Source organism: Elaeis guineensis, chromosome 6 (assembly GCF_000442705.2).
Source record: "Elaeis guineensis isolate ETL-2024a chromosome 6, EG11, whole genome shotgun sequence".
In the NCBI taxonomy this organism is placed as follows: Eukaryota; Viridiplantae; Streptophyta; class Magnoliopsida; order Arecales; family Arecaceae; genus Elaeis; species Elaeis guineensis.
In genome coordinates this window covers 11,374,364-11,400,853 of record NC_025998.2, presented here as the reverse complement: position 1 = coordinate 11,400,853, position 26,490 = coordinate 11,374,364, and the positions used below count along the sequence as shown (strand labels likewise).

The window sequence follows — 26,490 nt, the reverse complement described above, 5'->3', positions numbered from 1 at the left end:
ATAAAGCCATTAACGTAAAAATATGTTATCTTGAAAAATGGTCGAAAATGGCACCAAGCGGATATTCTGGTAACAGCGTCAAACTGAACGAGTAGAGCCCCCATCTTCTCCGGCATTCTTCTCTCTTGATTTCTGTTACACATAACACAAGTCACAAAGGCCTTTACTCAAAATAAGCAGTTGTTATGGAAACTTCACAGCCACCTCAAACAAGTAACCAAAACCCCTCCACGATTCATGTAAAACGTTTGCTTCCCACCCACTTCAGTTTCGCTTCCTCTTCCTTCCAAGCCATATCACAAACCCATTCCCCCTTCCACCATCCTGCTTCCTCCTCTCCTTTCCCTTCCCTGCCTATTATACACACCCAACCTGCTTCCAATTTGGTGAAGAGTTCAGAAAAGATTCATGACAATGGAACCAAACAAGGGTGATGAAGAAGCTCACCGTCAGCAGCAGCAGCAGCAACCTCTCTTGATCCCAGAATTATCCAACAATGATCGCAAGACTCCTAAACGGAAAGCAATCAGAAAAACCTTCAAGAAAACCGCCCATCTTGCAAACCTCCTACCCACCGGCACTGTTCTTGCCTTCCAGCTCCTGTCTCCCATCTTCACCAACCAAGGCCACTGCAATGCCATGAACTGGTACATGACCGCAGGCCTGGTGGCTCTCTGTGGACTGTCCTGCTTCATCCAGAGCTTCACGGATAGCTTCCGGGATGAGTCCGGCAAGGTTCGGCATGGGCTGGCAACGTTCCGGGGTTTGTGGGTCATCGACGGAACTGCACCCCTTCCTCCAGAGGTTGCAATTAACTACAGGATTAAGTTCATAGATTTCGTCCATGCGCTCATGTCGATACTGGTTTTTGTGGCGGTTGCTTTGCTTGACCAGAATGTGGTGTCATGCTTGTATCCAACCCCATCTGAGGAGATGAAGCGGGTTCTCACTTCACTGCCGATCGGTATCGGAGTTATTAGCAGCATGTTTTTCGTTGCTTTCCCCTCCACCGCCATGGAATCGGCTTTCCACTCTCTTCCCGTTGATGCCAATTGCTCCAACTCTCTGTTTTCCCTTGTTCTTGAGTTGCAAGTGTAGTCATCCATGATGAAAGGTTTATGGAGTGTAAGATGTATAATTTTGCATAGAAAACAACGTTTTATTCATTTACTGTTTAAAGACGGCTTAATATGAGAAAAGGAGCTGCGGATTTGAGCTTGAAGAAGCATCCTGAAATTCTACTTGTTGGACATAATATATATTCTTGGTAACAAAACCTCCATTATTTACTCTGCGACTGGTATTCAGCTTATTCTTTCTTTTGACAATTCGTATGAGATTAATAGATATTATGAAATTAAGTTGCAGCAAAACAGCTATCCCGTGCAATAAATTAAGAAAAGACGACAGGAATGTCATTAACATAATTGCGTAGCCTGTATATTTTTCTTTTACTTTTGAATTGTAAGGATATTGCAAATTCACAGAATGTGGGGAAAATGCGGCAAACTGCTCATGTAGTTTTGAAAAGGATCAGCATTTTTTAAAATATTCTCATTAAAGCATGGCAAAAAGCATTCCAGGAAGTTACAAAAATGTAACACCTTTGTTAACTTTTCTGTTTGATGATAATCGGCCTGAGAAAGAAATATTTGGCAGTCCAAGATTTCAGGTCGTGGTCTTCATCTTCCTTTTGCAGCCAAATTATGTAACTATTCATTAGATTCTTTTCTGCATTAAGTCTTTAACAAATGCACCTAAGGCAGGTATCGACTAAGATAACAGAATTCCATTAGAAATACATATAAAATTGCAGATTACGGCGAAGAGTGGAATCTCTACAAGTTTTTCGCCAGCAGGCATTGCTTCAAAAATCAATGTGGGTGATGATGATGGGTTCTACAATTACGAAGGATCTTGATCTAGAGGCAATAGCACTATGAAGTTACCTATGGTCATTGGACCACATTTGATATATGGAGAACCATGAATCTATAGATAAAGAACTAAATGTGTTAAAGAATCTCAAAATTAGTTGTACGTGATTGAATGCATGCATAACCAATTCAGAGGGGAAAAAAATTCTAGGAACAATGACATGCCTTCGGTGAAATCATCAAAGAGCTTGTCGATCAAGATGACAATATTTTCCTGTTGTCTCTTTCTCCTCTCTTTTTTCTCTTCTTGAAAAATACTACTACTCTTGTTCTTCCTCTTTTCTCTATATTTTTGGAATTGAACTTGCATGGCTATTGCCTTTCCTTACTTTCAAATTTGTTCTTTTCATCCTCTTCTTATTTGTTTTCCTCTTTTGCCCTTTTAGCTCTTTCCTTTCCTGTTTCTTGCTCTCTTTATTTTTTCTCTGAATTAAAAAACCAAGTGGTTGCTCATTTTCTCTTTCAACTTTCCTTTGTTTAAACCAGCACAAACAGCCTAAAGCACCGAGAAGCTAAATAAGGGTCCCTTAAGCCTAAAATCCACAAACTACCTTGACAACCTTCATCACTAGAGAAATATATATCATCATATTATGAGTGATGAAAATGATTTTTTTTGATTTTCTGAAAAAACGGATTGCCTTTGGACTTCTTTGCCGGAATCTTCCTTGGAGTAGCCGCAAATTTGACCTTATTTAATAAAACTTAAAATTTTTAATACTGGCATTTTTCCTAACAGTAAAGCTATGCTCAGACTCATTTACAATTGCTGCCCATTATCCTCATGCTTGATCTTAAAGGAGAAGTTCTGTGAATTCTTTAAGTTTCCTTAAAATTCGTCATTACTCATATATGAATCCTTTAAAGGATCTTGATGCGCTTGAAACATATCCAATCCAAGTTACCATACATCCACGCCTTCTAAGTAGTCTAGAGATCATTCCTTAGCATTTAGATGGGTATGTAAGGAAAAATTTCCTAGATCAAAGTAATAAAATCCAAGAAGTCAATAAAGACATGTAGCGGTGCTAAGGGATGTAGCATGTAACAATGCATCTTCACTAATACTCAACAATCTTGAGAGCTAAGAATCCTAATATTTTCCCATGATTAATATGACTTTGGATAGATATTTTGTTTTGATTTCATCAAACTTAGATGTTGTATGTAAAACCATGTTACCATGCCACTTTTGTAGAAAGTCATGACATTTCAATTCTTAAGTCACGGAGGAATCACCTGCCAATTCTCAAAATCAACTGGAAACTTCTGATCCCAGAGAAAATCAAGGTCTTTGACTGGTTAACCTTCAACAATAGGATATATATTGACTGCTGAAAACTTAAGGAAAAGAAGGTGGTCTGCAACCCCATATTGTTCAAATTGTGGTCAAACTGACGAAAAAAGCGACCACTTTTTCCTAAATTGTCCATTGTTGCTTTAATGGTCTGGCAGCGAAGCTTAGTAAATCTCTTGGTCTCTACGTACATTGCCAGAGTCCGTGGAGGAATTCTGGATCAGCTGGAGAGTGAAGATCCATGGACTTGGATAAGGAAATGGGAATCTTGCCTCATAGGGACTTGGGGAAGGAACCAACGTGATGGCATCACAGCCTGCACGATGGGCACAACGTAGCTCATATTGCTCCTGAAGAAGACCCGAGGTACTCATGATCTACCACCAGCTGAGCCCATATCAATCCAGCTGCTTCCCAGACCTTCTCCACTCCCAATATCCAACCAGGAACTTAAGGTTCTCCATGTGTCCTGATTAGCTAGCTACACCCCTCAAATCAGCATCTCACAAACTATTCGTGTAGCTTTGTGCACATCACCCTTCTTGCAGAAAAACCACACCAGAAAAAAAATTTCTGTGGCTCAGCATAAATTCTCCGAGTTCTCGTGCTTTAATATACCCAAAAAACCAGTTTGACTCGCGCACAGTCCCGCAACCACCATACTATAAATTCTTGCATGGAGTTTTCCATGTCACATGATTTGGTGAAATCCCACTGTGCACCATTTCATCCAAGTAGTTTGCAACATTCTGATACTGGCCAGAATCCATAAAATCTGGCACCTGGCTTCCTCCCCTGGAGCCCCATCCTATCCGAGACTACCAGTGCCTCCCGAACCATCCGGTCAAGCAAACTACTTGCTTTAGAAGTATAGATTTGAAACCAATCGAATCTTCTTCTTCCATCTGCCGACACAGCTTCAAAGTAATTATTATGCAATTCAATGGTTGACAGTGCAAAAGAAGAGGAATCATCCTTTTGCATGAAAGATACAACCCAAAGTGCATCCACCAGTGAGCTATTGGTGATTATATTCGGTTCCGTGCCTCTCTAACCTATTTTGTGATCAGTAAATGATAATGTGATTGTGGTGCAGAAAGAACAAAATCTTGATTTTAGTGCAATCAACGAATATAGAAAGATTTTTAGTGAAATTTCATTACACTTAGATCACAAGATTATTGCGACTACATGGTGTAATGAAATTGAAGCTCTTCTATGACTAGCACACTGCTAAGGAATTTGTAATGAAAATTCACTTCCCACATTTTTTATAATATTTATGAAATAGTTTCCTAGTTGGGTTGGGTTAGAATTTGCCTTTAACTCCATTCAATGCAATGGAAGCAATATGCAACCTCTTTGAAATTATGCAACATGACTTCAAAACGTTTAGCTCTTTCAAATAACATTGCACAAACACACTCTGAAGTATCATCCATTCTCATATCGAGAAAATAAAAATAACTCACATGTTTCAATCTTGAAGCTCATATATAGCCTGATTTACTTGACCCCTTATCCCTCTTGAAAGAAATCCAACCCAGTTTAACCCAAAACTAATTGATTAGGTCCAAATTCAGCTTAAATTGAATTTTCGTTGGGTTAGAGAAATTTCTATCCAAAATTTATTTGTGTCGCATTAAGATTGAAACATTAAGGCTGTGCTTAGAAGTGGAATGATTTAATCCACAATAAATGTGTCAAATCACTCCAGTTCATCCTTCCCCTAGAATAAATTATATCACTTTACACAATGAAATAATTTATTTTCGAGTTAAGTAGGATAAATGAATTTAGTAGATAAAAAATTGTATACCATTTTTTAGAATTATTTATTTTGTCCTTCTGAAAAGCAATTTAAATTCAAGTATCCAAATGAGTATTTGGCTAAAAAGAATGAAATAAATGGGTTAAATGACTTCCCTCTTTATTATTTTGCTTCAGATTTGGTCAGATGAATATCGTTGGTTAGCCGCCAAGTCAATCAGAGCCAACCCGCCGTTGACCTGGTCGTTATCCCTTCCCAAACGTCGACAATGTTCGCGGGGTGAAAACCGTACTGGCCACGTAAACCGTCCGGTCCACGATTCCATCTTTTGTTCTTTTGGGCCCATGGCAGACGCGGGCCCACCACTTCGGATCCATACCTGTACACCGAGGAACGAGGGGCCTGGATTAATCCTCCGTACACAGGTTGCGGCGCATCCCAACAAAAGAATTCAAAGGTTGAAAGAATAGGGAACCATGGGAAACTATAGTAGAAAGGCAGAAAGAGAACAAACCCAAAACCCAACAATAAAATAAAACCTCAAACGAAGGGAATTCGCGCATCTCTCTTCAATCATCCCGAATTACCAAGTCCTCTCCACAACTCCTCTCTCTTAAATCATTACTTTTCCAGAAATCACACACCAAAGAAAAAATAATCCTCGCACACATTACATCACGCAACGTTCTCTCTCTTTTTTTTTTTTTCCTTCCAAAGATAATAGATGGAAACAATCCACCGCTCTCCTTCTCTGTTCCTCTTTAATCCACCCCAAACCCAACACCGAATCCAAACCAACCACTGTTTTTATTCCTCGTATTCTTATTCTAGTTGCCTTCTCCGCCTCATTCTCTTCTCTCCATCTTTTTATCCCGCCCCTCTCTCTAATTCCTCTCTGTTCGTTCTTATTGTTCTTCGCTTTTTCGGTGGTGTTATTATTCTTTTTGGTATTATTATTATTATTATTTTTCTCCGCCGAATCTCACCGCACATCTCGACGTCTTTTTTTTTTTTTGGTTTTTTCTTTTGGTTTTTTTTCCACGCCAAATTGTGGTCCTTTTTTTTCCTCCTCGTGGTATAAATTGATGCGGAGAAGGAATTTGTCCTCTTAAAAACAGAAGACTTAGGTTCGGACTTTTCGCCTCCAATCTTCATCCTATTCTTGGTCTAGGGCTTGGCCCGCTGCCGATGGAGATCGGAGAGGGCGGCGAGGGGAAGCCCCCACCGGAGGGGTGCAAGAAGCCGGCATCGACGCCGGAGGGGGGCGATACGAAACCGCCGAAGAGGAAGATGAAGAGCCCGTACCAATTGGAGGTTCTGGAGAAAACCTATGCCGGTCTGTTGATCGATCCCTTTTTGATTCTTTTTTGCACGATTATTCTAGGGTTTTAGAGATCGATCGGGTGGGGATTTTTTTTTCTTTTTTTTTTTATTTGATTTGGTTTTGTTTTGGGCAGTGGAGACCTATCCGTCGGAGGTGCTGAGGGCGGAGCTGTCGGCGAAGACGGGGCTATCGGATCGCCAGCTGCAGATGTGGTTCTGTCACCGGAGGCTGAAGGACCGGAAGTTCCCGCCGGCAAAGAGGCAGCGGAAGGAGGAGGAGCCGCAGCCGCCTGCCGCGGCGGGGGGTGATGTGATGATGGGGTCAGGGAGTGCAGGGGCGGGGTTGAGCTCGAAACCCTTTGCAGGGGGGCTTGGGAGTGGTGGAGAGACAAGGAAGGCCGTCTCCCGGTCTGCTGCAGCTGTCTCGAGGATCGCGTTGGAGATGTCGTCTGCTGGAAAGAGGTATCATGAGCCTCCACCGGGGCTGCTACCGGTGGTGCAGCCACTGCCCCTCTCAGTGGCCGAGCTCCGTGTGATTGCTTCTGTGGAAGCGCAGCTTGGGGAGCCGCTGAGGGAGGATGGACCCATTCTCGGTGTAGAGTTCGATCCTTTGCCGCCTGGTGCTTTTGGTGCACCCATAGGTACAGATATAGTTATACTAGCTATGATGGTAGCATATGCTCTTTGTGAAGCGCTTTACCGGGCAGCTCTTTTTTAAGGTTTCTATGAGGGCTAGAGATGGGTAGCGTTGCTAATGCCTTGAGTTCTTTGACCTGCAACTGCTAGTCCCTATTGGAACATTTTTTCGCTTATGGGCTTCAACTTGTTCTAGATGTTTAACTAATAGTTTATACGTTTTAAGAGTTTGTTTCTTTCTGTCTTCTAGTATTACTAATATATGATTCTAATGTCCGTTTCAATTCACTGATATTGGGAATTCCATGTTATTGTTCTAGATTCATGATGATGGAGTTTCTTATCTGTTAATACTCTTAGATTTAAAGGTAGGAGGTAGGGAACCTTTTCCAGTAGTTATATCCTTATTTCTTGTGATTTTCTTGTAACAAGAAAATTTCCAAAGCAGGGCAAGGATATTATGCATGAGAAATAACTTGTGGTAAAGAGGCTCCTGCTCATGTTAGTTATTTCATGAAATTACAGTATCTAGTTGTGTAGTTCTGTTACTATTAGTTTTATCATCCTCCTTAGAATCCTAGAAATGTTTTTTTTTGGAGAACACTATATAAGGTGCACTGTTCAGATGATTGAGGGGATAGGTGTTTCTGGTAGTTGCATTATTGCCACATGAGATTGGCTGGAACAAGAATTTAATGCAGCTCTGTCATTGTTTCATTTTAAGTTTAATAATTCTGTTCATTTGACTTGAACTTAACATACATTGTGTTGACTTCTACTAAATTACTGGCTCCATTGGATTATCACAATTTGTCCACCAGACATGGTAATTTTCTGATGTGTTGGGCTTTTCAGACATTTGATTGCAACCTGTAAAGTATCTGAGGAGTTTGCTCACCGCCATTAAAATTTTTTCACATCTACTAGTGCATGCATTTTCTAACTCGTTGTAGTTTTGTCCTCTTGAGTGCCTTCTGTTAGTGTAAAATATGTCATGTACAGGATTGAAGTCCTTAGGTCACTTGAGTTGCTTATGATTTTTGTCAGAAAATATTTATTTTCCTTACTATGGTCCAGCAAGATGAAACTAAAACTTGTTAATCATTAAATTTGATTTTTTATGGTCAATTTCAAGAACACAAGCATTGGTACTGGTTCATGCTTGCCGATAAAACAGTTTGACATGACCTGGAAACCAAAATATTAGGTACTTGTCCACACAAAAAAATATTACCTTCTATGTAATGGATTTTCAAGAGTCTGTTACACCAGTACACATGACTTGTGACGACATGAGAAGTCATTAATTTTTTGGATGGATTCAAGATTTCAGGTTTGTCTAGTTGTCGTTGTTAAGTAGATGCAGTTTTCTCCAAGTTTTTGAGCTACTGTTTGAAGAATGATGTAAAAGGCATGGCCCTTTAATAGTGGAAATGAAAATCTGAGCTCTGTATCACACATCTATTAAAAAATGTGTTTAAGTTTTAGCCAAAAGTAGAATTATTGTATGAGTGTCAGGAAGAGTTTGTCTTCTCTTTTATATGGCACAAGCATATTTCAGATAATGTTCTAATAATTCCCTTTAGCAAACAAGGGAGGAAATATTTTTTATAGGCTTCCAAACTAATTTTGTAAGAAATAAGGGAAAGAATTGAGTTGGAAAAGAGGAGTTTTTCTAAAAACATTCATTAAAAAATAGAAAAATAAATACATGAGAAATTTCTTATAATATTTGGTAACTGTTGATTACTTGGTTAGAAGATTTTTATTTGGTAGACAATCTGCAAAGACCAATAAACACAACATTTACATTATAATGCAAGATAAAGAAAATGTTATGCAGGGATTTTTTTTTTTTTTTGCATAATTAATACTGGACACTAATCAGTATGACTTTATGTGTGAGGTGGCACATGGTGGTTGGCAGCTTCATATGCCCATTAGGCAGTTAAATTATTATATGCTCTGTAATTCATGATATGATGCCATTTATCAGATTCGTATAGTGATCAAGTGATATCAGTTTGATGCTGTTTACTATTGTGTGCTGGATGTATTGCAGTTTGTTTTTTAAATTCAAAATAGTGAAGTAAGTTGAACCTAAACATGATAGTGATGTGAGGATGATGCCTGGTGGGGCCGTTAAAGGCTCTTATATTGATACAAGAGACCCAAGTTTGACCCTGCCATCACCCCAATACTGGACAGGCTTCCACTCATCCTAATTTTCAGGGAAAAAATTGTGAATGATGTTGTTTGTGCAGTCATTGAGGTGCCTTTGAATTTGTTGGTGCTTTTTATCAAGTTGGGTGGCACTAGAGGCCCCATAAGGGAGTGAAATTCTTTTGCCACTTATTTATTGCCAGTACTACTAGGAAATACACTTTTTAGGATTTTTGCAAACAACATAAACATGTGATGATGAGTATGGGGAAAATGCAGTATCTTGAGGCATAACATTTATAACCCTTTAGATCCTCTGGTATATACCTTCATAATGCAACTCATTGTAACTGGACCTAGGTACCTTGTGCATAATGTTCCCAGTGGATTACCTTGACCTCAAATGGGAGAAAACATGCTCATTTTTCCTGTTTCCTGGCCAATGCAGTGCCTCTAGTTCTGGTCACATTTATTCCATGCCATGGATATCAGCATCAAATATTTACATCTATATAATTAATTTTTTCCTGTCATTCTCCAAATGCGGACACCAAATCCTGGTGATATACATACATGCAGGAACAGGCGCTCCTACATATATATGTGGGTACGCATTTGGATGCTTTTGCATTCAGGTATATAGCATATATGCAATGCTGCATGTGAACGTATACATAGTTGTACATGTATATATGTGGCTTTCGACATGTTGATCAAATCAGTGCAGATATATTGAAATGGAAAGTCCCATATAACATGCACTCTTGAGTAGTCCTGTGTCTGAATAAAGTGATTAATAAAAGGTTCATCTTAGATTTAGTATCATTACTGCTATCACGGTGAAGAATTGCTAGCATATGCTGAAGCTATTTCATTAAGAGATTTTTTGCAATCCAGATATACTAGGAAACTAAAGGCCCTCTTATCATAGTTGTTGTTGCTTATTATGTTCTTTGTTTGTGAACTACAACTTTGACAGACATCTTTGTTAAGGTGGGTTGAAATATTCCTCTATGATAGGATCTGCCTCATTTTTTATTCTTAATTTGCAAGCTAGATATTGGTAGCCTTTACCTTCTTGGTTCCTAAAGAGGGCAGAAGGGACGTCAAGCTTGTGTATAGCAAACTAGGAATTACATGTGGTATCTACCTTTTAGTCTGATATTTTAAAAAAAAAATAAAATACAATTGGCTTTTGAATTGATGAAAAACACTAGGCATGTCTACGCATTCACACTGGCATCATAGTGAATTTATACAGAATCAATGTGTTCATAACCAATCGAGAAGAAGGGGTGTGTTATAGCGGATTTCTTTATTTTTTGGTTTGAATAAGCATCAAATACTATCTTTGAAGTTTTAATTTGGACTTCTTTTTTTAAAAGAAAATATATAAACAATCAGTTTATATATTGGGTCTTCCAAATAAGAAAGTCATAAATATCAAGGCTGAATTGTATTAATATATAATCATGGATGATGCCGCTCACCCGGAGTTCAAGTCCAGTGTTTATTATGAGTTGCGAGTATGTATTTTGTGAATCAGTCTTGTCAATCGGATATTATATTTTACTTATATTTTGATTGATTGCTGATGCTGATTATATGCACATTCTCCAACTTATTCGCTTTCTTCTTTTACAGCAATGCCATCGCAGCAGAAGCAGCCTTTGCGACCTTATGATGGCAAAATGTTTGAGAGGCATGATGCAAAGGTGATTAAGGTCTTCTATTTTGCCACTATCATCTATCATATTCTGCTGCTATTGGCAAATTTGCATTTGGTTTACATCCCTGATTTTATGATTTGATAGGCTTTTGTTTTAACTTTTCCAAATCTAACACCTTTTAATATTGATATGTCCTACAGTCTCTACTTCTAGGTTAGCATTATGAGTCTTGATTTATCTTTTGCAGAAGAGAAATCATATATTCCATTCAACATTTGGAATACTCTGGCTTTTGTTTGCAGGCATCAACTTTCTTGCCTAGCGTAGAACATTGTTTAATGCCAAGTTCATCTAATGGGAAGAGGAAGCCGGCAGTTGGAGGTTCTAGTGTAGTTCATCCTCAGATGGGTCCAAGGGCTCTTCATGAATATCAGTTTCTACCTGAGCAGCCAAGTGTCCGATCAGAGGCATATGACAGGGTATCTCAATCTCATTTCTATGATTCTTCAGTGGATGCTCCTGGTACCAGGATTCCATCTTTAACTTCAGGAGCGCAATATTTGCATGGAAATGAACAGCTGGCTCCTAATTACACTTTTCAAGGTCAAATGTCTGGTGCCAACCTCTTGTCTCATCAAGGCCGGCAGCAAATTTATTCTGCAGTTGCAACAGAGTATGAGACTGCTCCGCACAGCAGCTCATTTGCCAGTGCTTCAAGTGACACTCAATTTGGTGTTCATCAAGTCATGGGATTAGAAAATCCATATTTATCATCTGATAGGAGGATTTTTCGTGATGAAGATTCTTCTCGTATGGAGAGGAAACGCAAGGTATGCATGACCTAGTGACCAAGCTTCTTCTGATCCTTTTTTTTTTAAAAATAAGTTGGTTCTGTTTTTATGTAAACTCTCAACATATGCAGAGTGAAGAAGCAAGAATTGCAAAGGAGGTTGAAGCCCATGAGAGGCGGATACGGAAAGAGCTTGAAAAACAAGATATTTTGAGAAGAAAGGTGCTGCTATTTTTTCTGAATGTTTGTCTCTGATGACGTTCATTAACTGCTTGCTGAACTAAAGATTTTCATCCACAGAGAGAAGAACAAATGCGGAGGGAAATGGAAAGGCATGACCGTGAAAGAAGAAAGGAAGAAGAGAGGATGATGCGTGAAAAACAGAGAGAGGAAGTGAGATTTCAAAGGGAACAAAGACGTGCACTTGAGCGCAAGGAGAAATTCTTGCAGAAAGAAACCCGAAGAGTAAGCATCTCAACAGTATGGACTTTTGAGTTTCCTTTTTACAAAGTAAATTAATATGATTCTCTTTGGGATGAGTTCAGGCTGAGAAGATGAGGCAGAAAGAAGAACTGCGAAGAGAGAAGGAGGCTGCAAGGCTTAAAGCTGCTCATGAGAGGGCTACAGCTCGCAGGCTTGCTAGAGAATATATGGAGCTTATTGAAGATGAGCGCTTAGAACTAATGGAGTTGGCTGCATCAAGTAAAGGATTGTCCTCAATTTTCTCACTTGACTGTGATACGCTGCAGCAGCTAGATTCATTTAGAGGTATGTTCTTTTTATAACATATACAGCTCAGCTATGAAGTTGCCTTGTACATTTATTGCTTTTGGAACCTGAAGTTTGGGAAATGACATGAATTAGTTTTAGTTAGAAAAAATGATTTTTGTTGGTGAAGTTACAATGTTTGCTTATAAGCATGATTAATTTTTTTTGCTTTCTGCTATATAAATAAAAGTCAACTTGAGGGTTGTTCAAAATCCATCGCGAAGAATCTTATGAACTTTGATCAGTAATTCGACACTTCCATGTGCTTCAGATATGTTGAGTTTATTTCCGCCCAAATCAGTGCAACTGAAGAGACCTTTTGCAATTCAACCTTGGATGGATTCTGAAGAGAACATTGGGAACCTTCTTATGGTACCTTTCTTCTGATCTGGCTATTATACATTGCTTTGCTTAATATTTCATGTTCAACTTGATTGCTCTTGTGATGACTTTGTTTTCAATTAACATCTTTTGTTGCTCGAATGTACTTTTATTTTATTTTATTTTGGATATCTGACATAATAAGCTAGATTATGCATGTGTGATTTGTTTATCATATAAGAAAGCTGGTGATGTTCTTTATAGCTTTCATGAGTATGGATTTACTAAAATTCCATTTACACTTAATATGATGCTTTCTTGTTATATGTGTTCGTTAGTTATTTTTTCCTAACACATATTAAATGCCACTGTCTATCAATTTCAGGTTTGGAAATTTTTAATTACTTTTGCTGATGTCCTTGGACTTTGGCCATTCACTCTTGATGAGTTTGTTCAATCTCTCCATGATTATGTGAGTCCTCTATACAATGCTTTTAATCATCTGAACTTTGTTATCTTACGTTTTCTGCATCCTGGAATTATTTGCTGTTGCACCAGTGCTATAAACAACGTGGAAGTCTGAAGTCAGGAGCATGAAGGTTGCAAGGCACTAGCTTGGTCTGCAATCAGTCTAGAGTCTAGACTCTGGCTGACATTCATAAAGATCAATGCTTGTCTGGATATATTGTTTTTGGACTAGCTAGACCCATCTCCATTATATATACTTGATTTATTCAAATATTTTAATGCTTTCTAAATTTGATTATAGACTGGTAGAAGTTTCTTTTCCACTTATCGCCACTGTTGGCTTGATCTGGAGTAAGCTTGCTTCTAGTCACATTGTGCCCCAATGCTCAAACTCAGCTTTGTATACATGCAGAGACAGATATGTGACTACTTGTGTCTTGCACGTGCTCTGTGCACCACTTGTTATACCATGCAGTATGTTTCCAAAATTTAAAATTTTGGGGTATTTGTACTCTTATCTCCCTGATGAAGTGAAAATGATGATAAAATTGTATATTTGGAAATAGTTTAATGTTTTTTTGAGGCATTGTGGTGTATTTTGTGAACTGTTAATAGCACTTTTTTTGATGAAGGCACTCCCTTGGAGCTATCTCTCTTTAAAAATGATATTTAAAAAGGGCATATATATTGATAAGGAGTGCATTTATCTTCATCCACTATCTAGTCAGGCCAAACTTTTTCAAGGATATTATGTAATATGTAGTTAGGATAAATGTGTGGTTGATCCTAGATGATGCTAGTTTGTTTCCCAGTTGCCAACCAAGTAAGCAGTCTTGGTTTTGCCGATCTAACATTAAGCTTTCCCAGGACTCGAGACTGCTGGGGGAGATACATGTTGCTTTATTGAAATCTATCATTAAAGATATCGAGGATGTTGCAAGGACTCCAGCTATTGCAATGGGAGCTAACCAAAATAGTGCTGCTAGTACAGGAGGAGGTCATCCACAGATTGTTGAAGGGGTATGTTGGTGTTTTGCACCTGCCCTGTACTTTAATTTCTCAATATTACTTTGTGTCTAATATATCTCCTTATTTTTCAACTTTCACTGTCATTATAGGCATATGCTTGGGGCTTCAACATACGCAGCTGGCAGCGCCACTTAAATTACTTGACATGGCCTGAAATATTGCGACAATTTGCTTTGTCAGCTGGATTTGGGCCTCAATTGAAGAAAAGAAATGTGGAACATGTTTATTTCCGTGATGACAATGAGGTATCCTTCCCCTGATGAAGCTTCTAAAATAATGTTCACATCTTAATCTAATTCCTGCAAAACTTTGGTAAGCATCTTTGGACCTGCCTTGGTTGATGTGGCTATATCCGTTCGCGGTACTGATATTGTCTGGATGCACATATATTTATCATAAAGAATTAGGGAAGCACAGTTAAAAGGTCAGTCTTATTCATTTCAGAAGACAAGACAGACAGTTGCCAATTTGGGATTTTATTTGTTAACAAGATTAGGCATTAAAAAAATGCACTTTGATTGCTTTACGATGGAACTTTAAATTTGTCCCTCGAGTTTTTCCTCTAGACCAGGCCATTAATATGCTTTATAACTAGTAGTTTATATTTGTCATGAGAATCATGGGTTTGCAGGATGCCCCAGCAGGATATAAACAAGGGTTTGAGTCCCAGGAAGATATCCCATGGGACATCGGGATGGGGTATCATCCCATGTGTCAGGACCATCCTGCCATCACCTCAGCATCTCGATTGGCACATCTTGGAGCATTCTTTATCCCAAATGTTGGGACGGCAATGTATCCTGTTTCATGGGGACAGCCTTCCCAGGGGATTTAATATATGAGATACAAATATAAATATATTAGTACCTGATTCATATTTGCTGAAAGAATATGGATACAAATACAGCTATACTAGTGTCCGATTCGTATTTGTATCCGATAGGCCATTTATCTTTTTTAGTGGAGTTTTTACAAAATTTTCTTTTGCTTGTCAGGGTAATGATGGTGAGGATGTAATTTCCACTTTACGGGATGGTTCCGCTGCTGAAAATGCAGTTGCATGGATGCAAGAAAAAGGTTATACTCATAGGCGTAGATCTCGGCACCGGTTAACCCCTGGTACTGTCAAATTTGCTGCTTTTCATGTCCTTTCTCTCGAGGGAAGCAAAGGCCTCACAATACTAGAAGTTGCAGACAAGATTCAGGTATGTGTCCTGTCAATTGTCAAATTCTTCCTCTCCATGACCTGGTCATCTGAATTTTCTTTTGCGGTCCCCTCATTGTCAGAAATCTGGTTTAAGGGATCTCACGACAAGCAAGACACCAGAGGCATCTATTGCTGCCGCATTGTCCAGAGATACAAAACTTTTTGAAAGAACAGCTCCTTCAACATATTGTGTGCGACCTCCTTTTAGAAAAGATCCTGCTGATGCAGAAGCTGTACTATCAGCTGCACGAGAAAAGATACGAGTATTCCAAAATGGACTTTCAGATTCTGAAGCTGAGAAGGATGCAGAAGATGCTGATGATGCTGAAAGAGATGAAGATTCTGAATGTGATGTTGCTGATGACCCTGAAGTTGATGATGCCAGTATTGAAGCAAAACTGAACAAGAATGTTCCTTTTGCAACTGAATTAAAAGATACTAGAGCATCAACTTCCCTAGGTACTAACAAGGAGGCAGTTTGTGATGAGGTCGAATTAACTCCACGGAATGTTTCTAGGAATGTGGAAAAAGGTCATTCGGTTCCTCCTCCTGAAAATTCCAAAGTGATAAGTGCTTCAGGTGCTTCCCAGTCCCTTGATGTTGATTCAAACTGCCATGGGGTAGTTAGTGCTGACATGGAGGACATTGAGGTTGATGAAAGCAACTTTGGTGAACCATGGGTTCAGGGACTGACAGAAGGTGATTATTCTGATCTTAGTGTTGAAGAGCGTGTTAAGGCGCTTGTGGCCTTGATTGGTGTTGCTGTTGAAGGAAACTCCATACGTGTTATTCTTGAGGTAGCAATTTGATTATTTTTGTACTATGTTTTTTCTTACTTTTGTTTCTATTTGTGACCTGTCATCTAAAGCACAGTCTTCCAGGAACGTTTGGAAGCTGCAAATGCTCTAAAGAAGCAAATGTGGGCGGAGGCACAGCTTGATAAAAGACGTTTTAAAGAAGAGTATGCAAGCAAATTACAGTATACTTCTTTCACAGGGAGCAAAGCTGAGGCAACCCAAACAAATGCCGCAACAGAGGGAGATCAAACTCCACTGCACACTGTTGAGAATCAGAGCTGTGATGGGAATCCAAATACCATCACCAATGACCAGTATCTTGAGCAAAACAGTCAGATAACTATTAGTAATGTGTCTGCTGAGAAGAATTCTTTAGGGCAAGATTTTTCTACAAATGCAGACACTCTTCCTCCTCAACAATATGGATATGCAGCTGAGAAGTCACGTTCCCAGTTAAAATCATACATTGGTCACAAGGCAGAACAACTATATGTATATAGGTCTCTGCCCTTGGGTCAAGATCGTAGGCGTAATCGGTACTGGCAGTTTTCAACATCTGCTTCACCAAATGATCCTGGTTCAGGAAGAATCTTCTTTGAGTCCAAAGATGGCTTTTGGAGGCTTCTTGATTCAGAGGAGGTGCTCATCTCTTTTGTTTTTATAGTTAGAATTTTAATTGTATTTACCTACTTTTAGTGGAGGATGCATACTTACTCTCTAAGCAGAATATCTGTCAGTGACAAACTTATTGTCTAATTAGATAGAAGTTGCAGTCAACTATGTAGTTATCAAAACAATTTTGAATTTAAATTTCAGGTGCTGTATTTAAGTTGTCGGCTCATTTTTTTCATGCCATTTTTTGATGTTTTCCTTTTTCGAATACTTGTTTCTCTCTGTTAGATGTTTATATATAGTAAATTCTGTGTTCTTTAATTGGCTTGGACTGGGTAGTGCAATAGTTCTTGCTATGTTCACAATAATTTCATGTACAGTGCATTTCTGAATTTGCTGGATCAACTTTTTTTTTTCCCAATTTGATTCAATAACCACAGTTTATCTAAATGCTACCACAGAATTAAAGTATGTAAAAACTTGATTGGCATGTCAAGAATTGCAAGCTATGCTAGTATAGTGGCAAGATACAGATTGAGGAACTGAAGGGGCTAATAATGAATGAATAGGGCATAGGGGAAATAGCTTAGTGGATATCTCATCTTGCCAAAAAATGAACCATCATATAGACTAGGTTGGAAACTTCATACTTTCTTTTTCTCGATTATTTAATCTTGCATTTTTTTAAGCTCATAATTATTGCATGGGCATTTGTAGTTCGGTCTCCCTACTCATTTCATTTCCAAAGTTATTGTCAACAAATAATCTGCATTCATTCTTTTTTCATTCATTTCTTATCTAATGGAAAGGAGCATTTTTATAGCTATGAATAAGAATGAGGGGCCATGTCAGACACTATCTGGATCACTAGTATAATTTCCTTCCATCCTTTGCTTGTGCGTGTCATGCAACATTTACTGGAGGAATGATGTGTTTGTTCCTTTAGTGCTTACCATCTTAGGTTCACTAATTTCTATCAGTCGGGCTAGGGTGACATAGGCATCAAAAGAAGGCGAAGTTCATTTTTTTGAAGTAAATCACTATTGAAGTTTAACACATATGAAACCAATTGAACTCTGCTGTTTTGTAATCTTGGGTTCGTTCACGACATATACTTAAGTATTGAATGTGGCACATGATCCTTGTGAATTATGCTTTTTTTTTTTGTAATATAATGTTTTCCTGAATAAAAATGCAGGCATTTGATGCTCTTCTGGCTGCCCTTGATACGCGTGGTATTAGGGAGTCGCATTTGCATTCTATGTTGCAAAGAATTGAGACAACCTTCAAAGAAGCAATTAGGAGGAAAAAATGTACCACCTCTCTGAACTCAGCTGGAGGTCCTGCAAAAGGAGGGGCTACTGAAATGACATCAAGTCCTGATTGCAGCACTGAATTTGATAGTCCCAGCAGTACTCTCTGTGGTCATACTTCTGATGCATTGGAATTCTCGAAATCTTTCAAGATTGAACTTGGGCGGAATGGGATCGAGAAGAATGCTGCTTTGCAAAGGTACCAGGGCTACTTAAAATGGATGTGGAAAGAATGCTACAATCCTCATATGTTATGTGCCATGAAATATGGGAAGAAAAGATGTTCTGAGCTGCTACAAACTTGTCATTTCTGCTACCAGTCTTACTTAGCTGAAGAAAGGCATTGCCCTACTTGCCACAAGACATTCAAACCCTTTCATAATGCTGATTCGAATTTCTCAGAACATGTGACTCAGTGTGAAGAAAAGCGAAAAATGGACTCTGAGTTGAAAATGCAAGTTTCAGATTCTTCTCCTCCCATTGGGATCAGGCTGCTTAAGGCAAAGTTGGCTGTGATTGAGGTGTTGTGACATCGCTTTAGTTTTTTTTTTTTTTTTTTAATAAGTTTCATTTTTTGAATTAAATTTGTTTAACTTACTGTGGTTTCTTCTGCTTGTCTTCACTTTAGCGTTTGCTGTATTTGTAGGTCTCCATTCCAGCAGAAGCTCTTCAGCCTTTTTGGACTGAAGGATATAGAAAGTCTTGGGGTGTAAAGTTGCACTCCTCATCATCTGCTGAGGAACTCTTCCAGGTTGCATTACTTTTACATATCAACCTCATAATATCTAATTTGTGATATGATCATTTTAATATGGTTTTTCCTACTAATTATGCTAAAACTAATAGAAACCAATAATGTTAAATAACAGTTTTTCTTATTTCACCACTCTTTGAAATTCTTTACTCAATGGGAGGAGCATCATAAACCTTGTGTCTATCTAATGTAGGTTTCAATGGCCTATTTGCTGTTTCACTTCTACCGTACAGTAAATTAAATGCTTCCTGTTGGCATTAGCTGTCTTCATGAAATTAAATTGGCATTAAGGTAATAAGTTTCAATGCTAGTGCTAGGAAATTGTTAAATATGGTTTCATTAGCTTTTGGTACTCTATGTTGTTTGACGTTTGGTTGCTTTGGCCCTTGTCGGCTTTGGGAGCTTAACTGTCCTTGGTATTCTTCTGTTGTCATTGACCAAAATTATCCGTGGCCCTGACCTGAAATGAACACAATTAGGGGAAAGATCTTCAAATTAATCAGGGTGAAACAGCTTCCAATCTAGTAATTTTTGATTGAGCATTCCAGTTGGTTGTCTTTTTGGATGTGGGATTCCTGGATTGTTCACTTCATTTTCCCCCATTCTTTTTGCTTTTGTAAAATATGAACGTAATGTTGAATGTTTGTTATATCAATTAAATGAAACCAGAAGTAATGCATCATGATCATGTTCCAGAATTGGGTCCCAACATGAGTTGACACTGAATCTATTTTTCTTTTTAAATAACTATGTTTTTCTTTTGACTTTCTTATTTTGACATGGCATGACATGTGTGCCATGGCCCATGCATTTACACCAAAACTTGAAACCTTAATTGTGATTCAGTTAATTACTCATCGGAAGCTAACAAAAATATAGTATAAAAGTGACCATGATTGAAGATTAGACCTATTCATGAACCAGGCTAGGCTTTGCTCAAACAATTTACTTAGGCCTGGGCTCTGGGCTTCTTCTTTTTTTTTTTTTTTAATTGCTTAAATTTATTTTTTTAAAAAAGCTAAATATAATATTTAAATATTGTCAATAGCCTACGACATGTCTATTACCCTATTAAGTTCAAATATCATCAACGATTGTCAAGTAACTCTACAAATACATCAAACACAAACAATCAACACGAAAGATTTCAGGCAATACAGGGGCTCATGCCGGACTTGAATCCCAAGCCCAGCCCATTTATTAAGTAGGCCTGTTGTCCAGGCCTAGCCAACCTGCCAGGCCTAAAACCTTGGCCGAAGCCCACCCAAAAGACTGTGGCTTGAGCTGGCTGGGCCTGTGAACAGGTCTATTGAAGATGTAGGTGTTATTTTCCTGGGATTTTGCTTGTAATTATTGCCGACTTTGTAATCCGATCAACATTGGTGGCACATTTTTGTGGCTTGGGATCATAAATTGTCTCCATTGCCCTTGGCAGTTATTGACCATCATAAGGAATGCTTCAATTGCCATAATTCATCTGTTTGGCACCATGTGAATTTTATCTGCTTCTTATCAAGGTTTTAGCTACAGTGTTGGCAAGAAATATTGGCTTGTTTCTGATGAAATTTATAGTCATTGTTTAACTTTAAGTCACTGCATCAATAGTCAAGATAATGATTAATATTTTTTCCTTATAATGGAACTGTTTGGTGTACACATGCACAAGTTTGAATTGTTCACTTTATCTTCTTGTTATTTTAATGTGTTATATTATGAATGTAATACAGTATAAAACATTGTAAATACATGTCACATGCATGTAGAATTGTAGATGTGAAGGACAGTGATAGATTTGCATTTGCATGTAGTGGAACAATTGTCCACATGCAGCTTGCAACACAGCATTTCCCACTTAATGTTCTGGCTGTCATGTGAATCAGATGAGCATGTAGGTAGTTCCTAGGAATCAGATGAGTGTGTACAGTATACATGCTGGCATGGGTACATAGCTCAACTCTCTTGTAAAACTGCTAATAATACTTTTTTTTTGGATTATTTTGTAAGTTCTTACTCATGCTTGATGGAGGTATTGCCTGCTTACTCTCCACTTTTCAGTATTTGCAGACTTCTCCACCTGCAGTTTCTCACTCCCTGCACATCATACTGTATTGGATAACCCCTAAATATTCCAATATTAGTCTTGCTAATGCTGGTTTGCATAACCAAGTTCAACCCATAAAGGATTTCCAATTCCAGGAGGGAGGAGAGTTATCCAATACAAAATGGCATAGCAATGATCCTAAGAATTGCAATGCCATAGGTATTCTGCATATATGATATGGCCAAGTTGGAATAAAGTGCTTGCATAACTTTAAAAATAAATATTGCATTGTTATATCAGACGAAAATAAGCAGTAATACAGTTTGGAAAATACCTGGTTCATCTTCAATGTATATTTTGTACCAGTTGTTCTTTATCAGTGTGCCTGTCAAAAGTAAATTGTCCTTATTTCATTGCATTGCCTGAAAGAGAGACAGCACACTTATGCAATGGTGGCTGGTGGATTGCAAAAGCAAGCATCTTGCTTTGTTGAACATGGTATCAAGCTTCTTAACTGCATAATAGATCTGAAGCACAAGCAGCTTATCTATGGGTTTGTTGCACTCAAGGTTCACCATCTTAGTACTGGACCCCCTACTGGTACCATCCTATTACAGTATTGGTATGCGGTTTAATATAGTACAAGACAACATATCAAGTGTCGGTATGGTATGAGACCGGACAGTATGGTATGCTCCACATGGGGTGGTATGACCAACCATGGTTGTATTCTTAAGTAGATCCTGACCGCTACTCAAGATTGAGAAAGAATCTGAATTGAATTAATGTTAAGTGGACTCGATATATTTTCCAGGTGGAACTTGTGTTGGCCTAGAAAAGAATATTCTCTAGTTTTCATAGAGGGGAAATTTGATACTTCATGAAACTTTGGAAAATTCACCAACTTTTCTGGATAGACTTGTAAAACTTAAAAAGAAAAAAATATAACCGGAAGTTAAAGAAGTAGTATTGACTATAGATACCTTATATTTTGTGAATTCTTTTAAGTAATGTGAATCGGTTTGTTACTGGTAATGTGCTATGGATATAATCACTTGGAATTTTGGATTATATCTTAAAATACATGCTAACCCAAATAGTTGGGAAAAAGGTTACATGGTTATAGGTTATCTCAAATGCATGACTTGTCATTGGTGTTTGCATCTTGTGGATGTTACTTCAGCCTTTTGGTATTGCCTGATTTTGAATAGGTATCTTCTGGTGTCAATATAATCTCATGCTACACTCCTTGGATTCAAATACCACTAAGCTGAGCATTAGTTTTGTGGACTTGCTGTTTTGTGTCTTTTTATATAGAAATCTAGTAGTAATGTTGTATTTTGTTTCGTTTGCTTGCAGATTCTGACTTTGTTAGAAGGTGCAATAAAACGGGACTGTCTATCATCGCATTTTGAAACAACAACTGAACTGCTGAGTTCTACTACACCAGGATTTTTTGTAGACAGCACTGTTGGCCTTTATGGTTCAGTTCCTGTACTTCCATGGGTGCCTGATACTGCAGCAGCTGTGACTTTAAGACTGTTGGATTTTGATTCCTCAATTTCTTACATGCTGCACCAGAAGCTGGAATCTCATAAAGAGAAGGAAGTAGGAGAGTTCATTGTAAGTTCATCTGCTCTTTTCGTCTGAAGTTTGGTGTTCTTTTTAATAGATATACGGGATAGCTTGTAGACCGGATAGGATGGGAATGTAGGAATCAGTAACATCATAATGGTTAATTATGGTTTTTCAGTTGATATATTATACTAAAATTTGATTAAATCGTAGAGTATTCGTGTGACATATAAGGATTTGGACATCGATATTGTTAGGACGAATATGATACTTTGGCTCAATTTGAGATAAGAAAATGCTTCAGGGCAACCTGTTAAGTGCACACGAAAAGTTCAGTAGGCCCGCAATTGCTGATCTGGCAACTCTATATCAATAAACCCCTTGTGGAGGTCTGCAATCTTGGTACTGGGTACCATACCAGTATGTCATCTGTTTGGGATGGTATGGTACCTTCCCGTGCTGAGATAGCTCTCTGCCTTTTCTCACTTTTATCATGGTACTGCTCAAAACCATGTGGTATGGACTATAGATTGGTGTGGTATAGTATCCACCCCGGTCTTGGGTGGTATCTGTGGGATGGATCAATTCTGCTAGATTTAAAGACTGGTACGGATTCGTTCGACTCATGTATTAATCGAACATTGGTACCATACTGGTAAGGTACCATACAGTCAGTACAAGTCAGTACAGGTCGATATGGCAGATCTTGAGTTGCAGTCATTCCCTCTTGCGACATGGCAAGAGAATCTTCGTATGCGTATAGTAGGTGCCCTATAGCATTATTCTAGAAATATAACTTAATTTTCTCATGTGGAAATTGTTGTAGGGGGCAAAATTATGTAATGTTAGTTATGCTTTGTCTCAAAAATTGAGATAGAATATCTCCTTACTTTTTGAAAACAAGTTATCTATGGTTTAATCAAATTATGCTCTTATTCAATCCAGTAATCGTGTTTAAAAGTCCTGTCTCTTTTTCAGGAAGAACAACCATGAACCAAAATGTGGAGCCTTAATAGTTGTATTTAGGTTATCCATATTACATCAAAAGTAAATGACTTTTAATTGCATGCTTAATGTTAAAAACAATAATTCCAAAAAGAAATGAGGGATGCTAGGATGCAAGAGTTATTGTGAGCACCTTGGTTGTGCTCAGCCTTTTGAAATAACAACCAGAATCCGTCCTACGTTGATTTGAACTAGTGAAATCTCTAATTTTATTTCAAAAGAACGCTCCTGTTCCTCCTAAGACCTGGTTGTTAATGTTATCTGCCTCCAGGAAGTTACATTGAAAGTGTCTCCGTATATATTGTAATCCCTTAAAGCCAGGCTTCCTTTTATCATCTTGTTGTTTTACAACATACATTTATAAACAGGACAAATATTGAAGTTTGCATTTTTGATCACTAGTTCAATGTCAGAAACCACTTCATTTTCAAGCTAAATTCTATTGAAGTATCACTCACCAACATGTGAATGATGCTATTGGGGTTTGGGTACCATTCTAAGTCATCATTTTCACCAAATGTTTGTCTCTTACTCTTCCTAAAATTATTCTGTGCCACGTTCCTAATGTGTTTCCCTATTTGTCTCGTGGACTCATCTAAAATTTTAACTAAACCTATCCTAAATCTAGAGGAACTTTATCAGTAAGGTAAAATCTGAATACTTTTGCATCACATTGCTCTTGTAAATTCTGATATTAATGTTATCCGGAAAATAAGCTTGTCCTATTGGATAGAGTTGTGTGCTTAAATTTGATACATATGTAGTCCCCTCGTACTTACCAATGATTAGCTGGGGATTTTATTTGAGTAAAAAAACAAAATAAAATTTTGTAGATTAGTGTCTCTTCTTTCTTTGTGTTGGGACTTCTAAAGGAGCTGTCTGGATGCGCGGGTAAGCTGTCCAGAGCATATACCATGAATGTTTAATGGTGGGAACCGGTTAGCTTGAGAGTAAAATAATGTTTCTGATCAAGGAACCTTTGGCTCGTGTTTTCAAAAAAAAAAATTGGGATACTGGAAATCTTCTCTGAGAAGAATTCCTGTATCTTAATTTTCAAAGACTATATTCTCAGCTCCTGGTCTCTTGCCATGGATGCCAAGTTTTTCTCTACCGTCATTGACTCTCTTAAAATTCAGTTGCATGAGAAACTTATCCCTGGAATTCTTTGTGCGGGCATCCAAACAGGCCCTCAACACGGTAGATATCTAAATTTAGCATATTTTGGCCCTGTTGGATTATTGTAGTATCTTTTTCTGCAGAAACTTCCATCAAGATATGCTGTGGTCAAGAACTTCCAAGAGCTGGATCCAGCAGATACCGCAGACCAAGTAGATTACCAGAGAGAGGCTAAGTGGCTTGATCCTGGAAGTAGACGTAGAGGTCGCGGACGAGGGAGCCGGGTCGGGGCGGAAGGGGTCGTGGTCGTGGAGGGAGAGGCTCCAGAGGGAATGGAAGCTCCGCCAGAGTAGAGTTCAGAGATGATAACATCAATAGTTTTGAGAAGACCACAAAAAAGTATACAAGAAGAGGCAGGACACGTGGCCGAGGAGGACGTAGGCGGGGTCGTCGCACCGTTAGGCCACGTCAAAGATCTGAGAGCAGGGTGCCAACATTTCGAAAGGAGTCTTTGTTTGGCAATTTTAACAGCGTGAGTAATAGTGTCAAGCAGGACAATGTTGAGGAGTCTCCAAGAAGCTCAGGTGGAGAAGAGTGGGGTTTAGAGGACACCCGTAGGGCATACATCGAAGATGATGACAACAGTGAAGGTTCCCAATCTGATGAAAATGGTCAGGCATCGGGAGAGGAGTATGATGACCAGGCAGCAGACTATGCTATAGACTACGATGAGAGCAAACCCATAGGACTAATGGATGATGAGAGTCAAGAGGAGGATGATCCAGAAGATGACGAGGAAGGAGATGAAGAGGTAGAGGAAGATGAGGTGGACCGTAATGGGCATGAGGTCTTGGATGCTGATGTGGATGATGAAGATGATGAAGAAATTGGGGATGAGGGGGAGGTCAGGGATGAAGGAAATGGAGATGAAGATGAAGGCGCTTCATCGTTCTCTTCAGAATACAGTGATTAAGGATTTCTAACTCTTCCAGTATAGCGTAGAAGAAAAATATTTAAGAAAATGATAACTATCCATTTTCCTTTTTGCGTGGTGATAGCTGTAGCTGTAGTTATTCTTTTTTCAATGACTGATGGTATTCAAGTGCTGAGGCAGTATGATGAAGTTTTCTAATTGCCTCTGCAATCTGAGGTGAATTCTGGACAGCTCAGATAAGGGAAGGACCTCTCTGTCAGTGGGAAGGGCTGCTTTGAGGCAGGTTTGCTCTATTCGTCCAGCTGGCAGCAAAATTGGATCAGGCCAAGTAATACCGAGTGATGTGACAGAAATTTGTAGATTTTGTGTCGGTCAGGTCTTTCAAGGCTGTTCTATGTACCTATTAAACGATTTATCTTTTATTTATAAAAGTTTTCATTTGGTTAGGATATATTTGATTTAATTACTAGCTATGATGCAGTGTCAGGTTGAGGAAGCGTGTCCGTGCTTCCCCGGTTTATCACATTGAAAGGGTGGGCCGAGCTATGCATGGTAGTACTTTCAGATCTTGAATTCTTTGGTATCATCCGGTTGTTTCCATGTTCATCGTGATGTACCACTGCCATTTTTTCTTTGCTTGTGGCATTCGAGTTCTCACGGAAGCTTTTGGCAGCGTGCTTATTGCTTAAACAATTGTGTGATAGCTGTCCCTGATATGAAAGCCTGTCTGTATATTCAGATTAACTGAAAATTGTGTTCAACCACCTTTGGCATCATACGTTTAGCATGGAACGGTCTGTTGAAGAACCCCACTGCTTGGGTTGGTCACCACGCAAGTTCTTTATTGGTGGCACAGGGAGGATGGTGTGCAAGAAAATACTGGGTATTTGTCAGGCAATCAAGAAATTCTCAGCCCACGGAAAAAATTTCTCAGCTTGCGGTATGTCTGCTTTTTTTTTTTTT

The 26,490-nt window shown here is 38.6% G+C and overlaps 1 protein-coding gene and 1 pseudogene across 1 annotated transcript; both read left to right on the top strand.

Annotated features, from left to right (window-relative positions):
• Positions 1 to 385: 385 nt before the first annotated feature.
• On the top strand, positions 386 to 1,046 carry LOC105047277 (protein DMP6-like; annotated as a pseudogene).
• A 4,973-nt stretch (positions 1,047 to 6,019) lies between these two features.
• Positions 6,020 to 25,829, top strand: LOC105047261 (homeobox-DDT domain protein RLT2). The gene is given in 19 exon segments (XM_010926107.4): positions 6,020 to 6,341; positions 6,463 to 6,969; positions 10,772 to 10,842; positions 11,100 to 11,627; positions 11,720 to 11,809; positions 11,888 to 12,052; positions 12,133 to 12,355; positions 12,627 to 12,727; positions 13,062 to 13,148; positions 14,012 to 14,164; positions 14,263 to 14,418; positions 15,169 to 15,378; positions 15,461 to 16,177; positions 16,262 to 16,816; positions 17,988 to 18,623; positions 18,749 to 18,853; positions 22,257 to 22,520; positions 24,737 to 24,872; positions 24,875 to 25,829. Coding segments are annotated over 19 exon segments (5,544 nt in total). The 5' UTR covers positions 6,020 to 6,193; the 3' UTR covers positions 25,567 to 25,829.
• The last annotated feature ends 661 nt before the right edge of the window (positions 25,830 to 26,490 follow it).